We start from the raw sequence: 11,584 nt of genomic DNA, 5'->3' as shown, positions 1-11,584 counted from the left end.
TCTTGGCATTTCCAATCAGGTAAAAAAATTCTCATTGGGAGAGATCATTTTATGAGTGGTGCTGAGGTGATTGAGGTTCAGGATTCATTACTAAACTTTCTTCACAGGAAAGGTTTGTTTTATTGGGATAGCCTAATAGCAGGCTGGCAGGGTCCGATTCCTCTCTGGAAGGAAGCTGATAGTCTGGGGATGCCGATAGACATTGCTATACAATGGGATCAAATCAGAATCCGTCTTAGAAATTGTGGAATCTTTCGCACGGAGAATCAGGACTGTCTCATGTGGAAAAACTCAAAAGGTTTGTCTGCTGTTTAGGTAAAAGATGTTTATAGAGACCTGATCGGCCTTAAGCATCCTCTCCTTAGGCCTTCATTCCCGCCCATCTTCTGGAAATCGGGCTGCCCCTCAAAAATGATCCTTTTCTCTTGGTTGTCTTTCCACAATAGAAATCTCTCTTGGGAAAATTTAAGGAAACGCAGATGGCAGGGTCCTGGTGTTTGCCCCATTTGCAGGTCTGAAGAAGAAAGAAATTTCCACCTTTTTCTAGATTGCAAGAAAACTCGTCTACTTTGGAGAGCTCTGGAGGAATGCCATGGTATCCATCATATGTCTCACTCCTCTATTTCGGAAGCGTTCTTATGGAGCAGTTTTCAAAAAAAGTCATGGAGATCAATTTTCATCATAACTGTATGGAGTATCTGGAAGTGGCGTAATAAGTTTATTTTCAATGGTAAGGCCTCCCCTTTTCTGGAAATCATCTCCATCATTACTTCCATCTATGAGTCGATTCTGCAGTGCCCTTCCAAGCAGCCGAAACAGATTGGTAATGAGGTCCCACAGGAATTGTCATCTATGCCAAGGGCTTTTTTCGACGGGGCTGAACAAGGAGGTCAATGTGGCTGTGGGGTCATCATCTGGGTAAATGAAAATAGCCATTTTCTCATTTACTGGAACGGGGGGAGAGGATCCAACAGCAAGGCTGAAGTGATGGCCCTTGCTGGCCTTCTTCACTTCTGTCTCTTTCTCAATCTCCAGGATGTATCCATTTTTGGTGATTCAAAGGTCATGGTGGATTGTGTACTTGGTAAGAATATCATTATGAAGCCTCAGCTCATTGGATGGTTAGACAGGATCAAATATTTATGGAATAGATCCAAGGGAGCTTCCATTCATCACATCAAGAGGACCCTAAATCAGCAGGTAGATGGTTTATCAAAAAAGGGTCTTCAGGCGGTTCCAGGCTTATGGTTTTTGCAGGTTTCTCATGAGGGCAAAATCTTCTCCATTCAGGACTTCTTTCCTCCCGACTTTTAACCTTGCTTTTGCTTCGGTTCTGGTTCTTTCATCATCTTTTGATTTTGTTTTCCATTAAGTTCAGCTGCTTCTCTCCAGATGTTGATGGTTGTAATCTTCTAATGTTGCTGTTTCCAGTGAGCGCAGGTCCTCCAAGCTTGATGTCTGCAAATCTGGCTTTCTTTTTTATGAGGGCAGATTGTTATGATCTTCTTTGTTTTCAACAGCTAAATATGTCCTTCTCTACGCACAGTTAGACTATTTTAGACTCATATCTCTCATGGTTGTTATTTTTATTTTGGCATGCACTGTTGATGCCCATCAGTATGGCTGGGGCTTATTTTTGTGACAAGTTCTCCATCCCTTTGCATAGTTTCATCTATATGAGAGACAGTCCCTTAAATGTATTGGTACATAATGCTATGTTTATATTTCTGATATAAATACAATTATGCTTTTTCGATCTGAAAAAACAACGGTTGAAATATGTTTTATTACAATTATGTCGATAAAAGGTTTGAAATATGCATCTTAATTTTGGCAAGTTTTGTGATGAAGGCCAAAAGAGAGCATGATATAACCATGGTAATTAAAACCATAAAATTTTAATCAAAAGGAATTAGTTAGATATGCATCTTAATTTTGGGAAGCCTTGTGATGAAGACCAAAAGAAAAGCATGATATAACCGTAGTAATAAAAAGATAAAATTTTAATCAAAGGGAATTGGCCCCTGAATCCTTATGTTCAATAGTTTGCAGTAAACCTTTACATACTAGAATGTATGGTAACCACTGACACAATCCATGGTTTTATTAAAACATATAGACGCAAGATGTAGTATTTCAAGATAATTTACATATCAGAATGTATGGTAACCACTGAAACAATCCATGGTTTTACTAAAACATATAAACACAAGATGTAGTATTTCGAAATAGTTTACGATAGTGCATAGTTACCAAGTTATTATTCAACGCTAAAAATTTGAATGAAGTTTTTTAATATTAGAAGTAATGCTTCCATGTCACGTACAGTGGTCATTGTGAGTTACGAGGAGCCAATCTAGAAGTTGTTGATTCCTAACTTATGAGTTGGAGCAGTGTTATGTGTGATTCATAATTTGTCGAAGTTCAGTGATCTAAGTCTCATATATGTAATTGCTTTATATGATCAATAAAATCATTATGTGATTTGTGTTGTGTGCTCAATCTCTCTACTATTTTCTATTTTTCTAATATGTTGACAGTCATAATAGCCGATTCTCTGTAAATAAGTAGACTAGGGTAGGAGAGTGGATTTCCTTCCATTTTTTTTTAGGAGAGTGGATTGTCTTCACTTTTTTAGGAGAGTGGATTTTTTTCCAATAAATTGTTGTTGAGGGATTTGTCAGATCTATATGCCTTTGTAAAGAATTTTTCGATGTTCCTATATGTTATAACTGTATTCGATGGAGTGTTAGCTTATAAGAATCCCTTTCTGCCCACTCAATTTGTAACCCCGTGACATCAAGGATGGACGATTGGACGATTGTAGCCGGAAAACACTGTCATTTTTCTTCAACCTCGAGGTTGAAGACATACGTTTGTTGGTGTGTGGGAAATCAAGAAAATAGAATTTTGGGTCATCGCACAACATATGCCTTTGATAAATGAATAGAATGAAAATCTACCAAAACGCCAGATTGCCCATTGAAAATCCTGGCGATGGAGATGCTGGCAAGTATTTCTCAGGACCAGGAGGTGTGTGAGAGCATTGGCGATATTGATGGGGTTATGAACAATTTATTCTCTATTTTTCATTAATATCAATGATAATAACAATCAGGAGCTGGTCAGCAAGGCAGGAGAAGCCCTGGGTTTTATTTCACTCAAAAATAATCAAAACCATAAAATAATGATGAGAATTAAGCTGCACGATCTCTCGATTTTGATCCAAAGCCTCATCTTTGTGCTGAATGACCTAGTGCGGGGTACTTATGTAGCGATAATTCTTCAAAATCTATATATATTCGTGAAGGCAAATTGTTTTGTATTAAAGGAAATCACTAAAGTGTCGAAGCAGGTTGTGGCGCCTGTGATGGAGAGAGATGACATGAATGAGGAAGCACCAATAAGACTGGATGCTCAGATGTATGAGAAGTTCAGATTTCAAGCATGCCTTCACACAACAGGGGGTTGAAATAAAGAGATCGTTGATTTCAAAAGTGGTGTAGGTCCTCTGCCAACATGGTGTTGGAAATATTAATCTCAACCACCGCGTTAAACACTCTCACAACAACCATACTCGTTAGAAGTATTTTGCAAGTTGCAATTTTGTTTGCAGGCTCAGACATCGCTGATCATTCTGCAACACATCACAGAGTTTAAGGCATTTAATGAATTTTTGTAAATAGGTATGGGCAAGCATTCACTTTGTGAGTGTTACCCACACTCCACAACACGTGCAAGTTCAGAAAACCATGTATTATGTAAAATAGCCCATGCTATGTATTAGTGTTTTCTCTGTCATAAATTAATGAGTCAAATGTATGTTTTGTATAAATATGAATGTAAAAGTCATTTTCATGGTTGAGCAAAAAAGAGGGCAAAAGTATGATAGGTAAAGAGAAAATAGTGGAGAGAATTTTGGTGGGTGCGTGAAAACAACACTTACTGTGTTTTACTGTGTGTTACTCTGCAACCCTGGTGAAGCGTAAAGTAAGATCTTTCTCATTTTAAATGGAGCAACAACCTCCAATTTATCATGCAAATGTATTTTCCTATGTTTTGAAATATAATGAAAAGTATGTTATGTTCCGATGTGGTCTTAAACTTTCACAAGTAGATTTACCGCAACCATTTTTATTTTACTCTATTTGTTTTTCTATCGTGAGTTTTGTGTTTTAATTAGGCCTCTTTTTAGTTGTGATTTCCTTGCCGCAACTGATTTCTGAGTCAAACTCCTTGTGTTTTAATTAAGCCTCTATGTAGTTGCAATTTCCTTGCCGTAACTGAAGACTTACCTTGCCGCAACTGATTTCTGAGCAAGACTCCTCTCCTCTGCCCCTCCCAATATTTTTCTAACGTGGTATCAGAGCAAGTTAAAATTTGTTAGTGTAAAAACAAGTGTTTTTACTAGAGTCCTCTCCTCTACTCCTGCCAATATTTTTCTAACATGGTATCAGAGCAGTTTAAAATTTGTTAGTGTAAAAATAAGTGTTTTTACTGGCAATTTAAAAATTGTTTTGAGGGAAGATTGTTTTTTTTCCTTTGGAACGTAGTTACCAGCAGGTAAAAAGTTTTTTTTTTTCACTCTGAAATGGAAACATTAAGCACAAGCTTGACTAATCCTAAAATACCAGTTTAATGTAAAAATTTATGATTATTGGGCTATTAAAATGAAGGCCCTGTTTTCTTCTCAAGGCATTTGGGATTTGGTGGAGAATGGTTTTCAAGAACCAGCAGATGTAGCAGCATACAATTCCTTGTCTCAAGTAGAAAGTGATTTGTTGAGGGACAATAGGAAGAAGGATGCAAAATCCCTCTTCTACATTTTTCAAGCTTTTCATGAAAGTATTTTACCGAGGGTTGCAACAACAACAAAGTCCAAGTAAGCATAGTACAGCCTCCAGACAACCTACCAAGGCATGGAAAAATTCGAGACATCAAAGCTACAAATGCTAAGGAGAGATTTTGAAACACTTTGTATGAAAGAGTTTGAGAATGTGGACTCATTTTTTACACATGTAATTGGGTTAGTTACTCAAATCAGGTCTCATGGTGAGACACTTAAGGAAAGGAGAATAGTTGAGAAAGTTTTGAGAAGTTTGCCAACAAGGTTTGATGCCATTGTTGTGGTCATAGAAGAGAGAAAGGATCTCTCACAGCTTTCAATGGATGAGCTTCATGCATCACTGATTTCTCATGAACATAGACTGAATAGAGAAACAAACTCCTCATTAGAGCATGTATTCAAGTTACAAGTTTCATTTGGTCAAGGTAGAGGCAGAGGAAGATCATATGTTAGAGGAAGAGGAAGAAGCCCACACAGAGGTGGAAGAAAAAGCACTTCAAGCTCAAGTGGAATGGGCAGCAATCAAAATCCAAGTCAAGGCCCAAGCCAAAATCAAGCACAAGGTTAGAGGTATGAGAAATTCCAAGTCCAATGTCATTATTGCAAGAAGTATGGTCATTATGCAAATGAATGTAGAAAGAAGCAATATGAGATTAGTAACAAGCCAAGTGTAAATTTCACAAAAGAAAATTAGAAACATGATAAAAAAAAATTTAGCTTGTAATTTAGCACAAGAAAAACAAAGTGATATATGGTATCTAGATTCAGGGTATAGCAACCACATCTCAGGGAACATAGAAATGTTTTCCAATCTAGATGAAAGTGTGAAATTTGAAGTGACATTAGGGACCAATAACAGAGTCTCTGTCATGGGAAAATGAAGAGTTAATGTCCTAACAAATAAGGGGGAGAAGAAGTACATTTCATATGTTTACTTTGTCCCTAGTTTGAAGCATAACCTCATACACATCGGACAACTCATGCAAAAGGGCTACAATTTCTTTTTCAAAAATGATGTGTGCACAATTTTGGATAAGCCTCCAAGCAGACAGCTAATTGCAAAGGCTCATATGACAAACAATGGAATGTTTCCCTTAAATATAAGATTAGATTTGAAGGAAGAAGGTGCACATGCACAACTATCAATGAAATCACAAGAGGATGGAAGAAAATATGCAACTGTCACACAAGTAAACTATCAAGCAGAGGTCAAAGATAAAAATTGGTTATGGTATTTGAGATTTGGTCGTCTCAAATTTGGAGGTTTGAATTTTTTACATAGGAAAGGCATGGTGAAGGGATTGCCACCCATAGAAAAATCGAACAACCTATGTGGAGGAAGTATCTTACGCAAGCAACATAGAGAGACATTTTCAACAGGAAAGTCAGTAAGGGAAAAGACACCTTTGGAGGTAGTCCACTTAGATTTATGTGGACCAATGCAGAAACCATTAATTGGTGGCAACCACTATTTATTGACCTTCATAGATGACTACACAAGGAAGACATGGGTCTATCTCCTAAAACAGAAAAGTGAAGTGTTTGAGCGCTTTCGCCAATACAAGGCTCTTGTTGAGAAGCAAAGTGGACACTACATCAAAGTCCTTAGGACTGACAGAGGTGGCGAATACATCTCAAATGATTTCCTTCGTTTTTGTAGGGAGCATGGAATTGACAAGAAATTTACAACAAGGTATACACCTCAGCAAAATGGTGTGGCAGAAAGGAAGAATAGGACCATTATGGAAATGGCAAGGAGTATGTTAAAGGCAAAGCATTTTCCAAATGATTATTGGGCTGAAGTTGTCTCTTGTGCAGCATAAATGTTGAATAAATGTCCAACCAAAAGTGTTAATAATTTGGTTCATAAAGAGGCATGGAGTGGAAGAAGGCATAGTGTCACTCACATGAGAGTCTTTAGATGTGTGGCATATGCACATGTCTCGGATGAGTTGAGGAAGGAGTTGGACAGCAAGGGGGAGAAATGTATATTTGTTGGATATAGTGATGAATCCAAACCATACAAGCTCTAAAATCCATCAACCAAGAAGGTCATCATCAACATAGATGTGCAGTTCATAGAAGAAGAAGCATGGGATGGAAGTTTAGAGAAGACAGTGAATGTCAAATCAGTATACCACATGAGAACAAAGAGGAATTGGCAACAACAATAAATTCCTCAACAATGACTCCCTCTACTCCTATTCAAGTGCAACAAAGAAGACATCAAGTAACACCATTAACAAATAATAGGACAGTGTCACGCAGTCAAGCAAGTGCTTCTCCAAGCATGCTGCAAAGAGAAACACCAAGTGACATGTCAAGCCCATCTTTAGGAAGCACAAGAAGACCAAAATTCAGAAATTTAAATGAGATTTATGAGCAAGATGAAGTTGATAGTAGCATTGGTCTGAATTCCTTATTTTCATTGTTTTGTCGTGTGGATGATCCAATCCATTTTGAGGATGCAGTCGAAGAAGAAAAATGGGTTGCGGCAATGGAGGAAGAAATAGAAGCAATAGATAAAAATGACACATGGGAGTTAGTGGACCTTCCCCAAGGAAAAGAAGTCACTAGAGTGAAGTGGGTCTATAAGACCAAGAGAAATGTCAATGGGAAGATTGAAAGGCATAAAGCGAGGCTATATTTCAAAGGATACAAACAACAACATGGAAGAGATTATGCGAAGATGTTTGTGCCAGTCGCGAGGATGGACACAGTGCACACAATTGTGTCAAGTTGCGCAACATAAATGGAAAGTGTATCAAATGGATGTAAAATCAACGTTCTTGAATGGAGTGTTGAAAGAGGAAGTGTATGTTGCATAGCCACCTGGTTATGAAGTAGAATGCCAAGAAGACAAAGTGTATCGTTGAGGAAATCTCTTTATGGGTTGAAGCAAGCACCATGTGCATTGTACAACAGGATAGATGCTTATTTGTTGGACAATGGTTTCAACAAATGTGACAGCGAGCCTACCCTCTACATCAAAGTGAGTGTTGGCAAGCTTCTCATTTGGCAGTGATGATTTCTTCATCACTGATTTCAAAGAAATCATCAAAAGTGAGTTTGAAATGATTGACTTGGGGTTGTTAAGATATTTTTTGGGCATATAAGTGAAGCAAACAGAAAATGGCATTTTTATTTCTCAAGCAAAGTATGTAGCAGACATTTTAGAGAGGTTTAATATGCAGAACAAGAAGCCTGCACCAACTCCAACTATCATGGGGTTGAAGTTGAGCAAATAAGATTGAAGCAGCAATGGCAATCCAACATTATACAAAAGTATGATAGGCAGCTTGATATACTTGACCACTGCTACACCAGATATAATGTATGCAGTGAGTTTGGTGTCTAGGTTCATGGAGACACCCAAGGAAACACATTGGCAAGCAATGAAAAGGATTCTAAAGTATGTCAATGGGACAAAACAGTATGGTATTTTCTACACCGCAATAGATGATTTCATGTTGGTTGGTTACAATGACAGTGATTGGGCAAGAATTGTCGATGACAGAAAGAGCATGTCAGGATATGTTTTTAATTTGGGCTCTAGGGCCATTTCATGGGCCTCCAAGAAGCAGCCAATAGTGTCACTGTCAACAATAGAAGTTGAATATGTTGCCGCAATAGCAACAACATATCAAGCAGTTTGGATGAGAAGGATGTTGAGGGATCTTCGCCACGACCAAGAGGGAAAGACAACTATTTTCTGCAACAATACTCCCGCAATTTCATTTTCAAACAATTTTGTCTTTCATAAGAGGACCAAGCATATTGATGCTAAATATCATTTTATTAGAGAATTGACTAACAATAATGAAATTGTGTTGTAGCACCGTAGGTCACAAGAACAATTTGCTGATATTTTCACAAAGCCATTGGCATGTGAAAGTTCTGTTTATCTCAAAGACTGTTTGGGAATTGTCAATGGTAGTAGTTGTGATTAAGGGGGAGTGTTGGAAATATTAATCCTAACCACCGTGTTAAACACTCTGACAACAACCATACTTGTCAGAAGTATTTTGCAGGTTGCAATTTTGTTTGCAGGGAGAAGGACTGAAGGTCTGAGTAGAAGTACATCATTGACTATTCCACAATACATCAGAGAGTTTATGGAATTTAATGAACTTTGGTAAATAGGTATGGGAAAGAATTCACTCCGTGATTGTTACCCACACTCCACAACACCTACAAGTTCAGAAAACCATTTATTATGTAAAATTGCCCATGTTGTGTATTAATGTTTTCTCTGTCATGAATTAATGAGTCAAATGTATGTTTTGTATAAATATGAATGTAAAAGTCATTTGCAAGGTTGAGTGAGAGAGAGGGTGAAAGTATGAGAGGTAAAGAGAAAATCATGGAGCGAATTTTGGTGGGTGCGTGAAAACAACAGTTACTGTGTTTTACTGTGTGTTACTCTGCAACCCTGGTGAAGCGTAAATCGCAGTAAGATCTTTCTTGTTTTACTTGGAGTAGAAACCTCCAATTTATCATGCGAATGTATTTTCCTATGTTTTGAAATATAATCAAAAGTATGTTATGTTGTGATGTGGTCTTAAACTTTCACAAGTAGATTTACCGCAACCATTTTTCTTTTTTGCCGTGAGTTCTATGTTTTAATTAAGCTCTGTGTAGTTGCGATTTCCTTGCCGCAACTGATTTCTGAGCCAGACTCCTCTCCTCTGCCCCTGCCTATATATATATATATATATATATATATATAATTTTTTATTTTTTTTTTGTCATGAGTTCTGTCTTTTAATTAAGCCTCTGTGTAGTTGCAATTTCCTTGCCGCAATTGATTTCTAAGCCAAACTCCTCTCCTTTTCCCTCGCCAATATTTTTCTAACACATGGAAGTCGATCAAAGCAATTTCCAAACATCAGAACATTTACCATCGAGTTTTTGAGTGATATTATGGTGATGGAAAGATATATAATAGAAATGACATTAGAATTGAAGGAGGCTTTTGTTAGGAAACCAACTCATAAAAAGATAAAAAGATAGATCAACGCCTTAGAATTCAGCCTCTTCAAGGGGCCAACTTCCTTTACATTACACAAATGAACAATTCTTGGATGATTCAAATGACAAAACCTCCTTTCTATATATAGGAGTCTAAGGGGACACAATATAACCAAGCCAACCTAACAATAATAATATAAAGGCACAAAAATAACAATATTGGGATTCTATGGGGCACAATAATAACAATATGGGGACAATAGGGGCACAACAATAACAATAAGGGATACAATGACAATAGTAATGGGGGAATCACTAGTGTTATAGGGACCTAACATGCCCCTCTCCTTCAAAAAAGTGTTGTCCTTAACGCTTGAGTAGTTTTGGGTGCTTCTGTATAAAATTTTGATCCTCCCATGTGAAATCTTCAACAAGTAAGTTCTTCCACTTGATGAGATACTCAGAAATTGATCGATTTCGTAGCTGTCGAGTTCTTGTTTCTTTGACTGCTTCAGGTTCCAATATTATTTTTCCTTCCTCATCAAGTTCTAGCAATATTGTTTGAACTGGAATCTTGTCACCTATAACCTTCTTTAAGCATGAAACATGGAAAACTGGGTGCACTTGGGAAGCTGCAGGAAGTTCCAATTTGTATGCCATAGTACTTGTCTTTTGCAACAACTTGTACGGACCATAATACTTTGGTGATAATTTATTATCCTTCTTAGCTTGCTTGAAGGACGTTTTTTTATATGGTTGTAGCCGTAGGAATACCCAATCACCTACATCAAAACTTCTTTCGTTGCGATGTTGATGTGCCTGCTGTTTCATTCTATTTTGTGCCAAGGCAAGGTTATCCTTTAAGAGTTGGAGAACTTGTTGCTGATGCTCGATGTGATCTTCCACTGCTTGAACTTTAGAATTTTCTCTTAAATATGATGTGATGGATGGTGGATGATATCCATAAAGTGCCATAAATGGGGTCATTTTTGTTGCAGTATGGAAGGAAGTGTTATACCACCATTCAACCATAGGCAACCTTTTAACCCATTACGTTTTTTAATCAGATACAAAGCAACGAAGATATCCTACCAAACATTTGTTTACTATCTCAATTTTCCCATCAGATTGAGGATGATAAGATGAGATATGAGCTAACTGAGTCCCAAGACAAGAAAATAATTATGTCCAAAAATTTCCAGTGAAAATGGGATCTCTGTCGCTTACAATAATCTTTGGGTTTCCATGTAGCTTTTGAATTGTTTCCATAAATGCAGTAGAAATTGCACTTGCTTCCAATGGATGAGATAATGCACAAAAGTGTGCATACTTGGTAAGTCTGTCAACTACCACCATGATAACACTCTTTCCTTCGGACTTGGATAAACCTGTGATAAAATCCATTGAAACCTCCTCCAAATGTTGGCTTGGAATGGATAAGGGTTGTAATAGTCCTGGGGTCTTAATTGCTTCAACTTTATTTTGTTGGCAAACAAAAAATTCCACCACAAAATTTTGAATATCCGATTTAAGGCCATCCCAAAAAAATTCTTCTTAACCCTGTGGTAGGTTTTTAGAAATCCTGAGTGCCCTCCTAAGGGAGAGGTGTGCAATTCCCTAAGAATCTTTTGTTTGAGTTGGGAATTACTACATAGGTATAACCGATCCTTGTACCATAACGAATCATTTTTCCAGCTAAATCTATCAAATGTACTAGGATCTTGTTGCATCTTTTGAATGAGTGTCCACACTTCCTTGTCGTTCTTC

At 37.4% G+C, this 11,584-nt stretch overlaps 1 protein-coding gene across 1 annotated transcript; it reads left to right on the top strand.

The window, feature by feature from the left end:
• The first annotated feature begins 606 nt into the window (after positions 1–606).
• On the top strand, positions 607–1,314 carry LOC149147641 (uncharacterized). The gene has a single exon (XM_089441903.1). The coding sequence runs from the start codon at positions 607–609 to the stop codon at positions 1,312–1,314; it is 708 nt and encodes a 235-aa protein (XP_089298029.1).
• The last annotated feature ends 10,270 nt before the right edge of the window (positions 1,315–11,584 follow it).

This window comes from Pinus tabuliformis, chromosome 9 (genome assembly GCF_031772625.1).
Source record: "Pinus tabuliformis cultivar Carrire ecotype Pingquan chromosome 9, CPIR1, whole genome shotgun sequence".
NCBI classification, from domain to species: domain Eukaryota; kingdom Viridiplantae; phylum Streptophyta; class Pinopsida; order Pinales; family Pinaceae; genus Pinus; species Pinus tabuliformis.
The sequence above is the reverse complement of the archived record's forward strand: the minus strand, read 5'-3'. Positions and strand labels throughout refer to the sequence as shown.

Coding starts and splice junctions, on each gene's coding strand:
- LOC149147641 (XM_089441903.1), top strand. CDS start 607: ATGTCTCACTCCTCTATTTCGGAAGCGTTCTTATGGAGCAGTTTTCAA.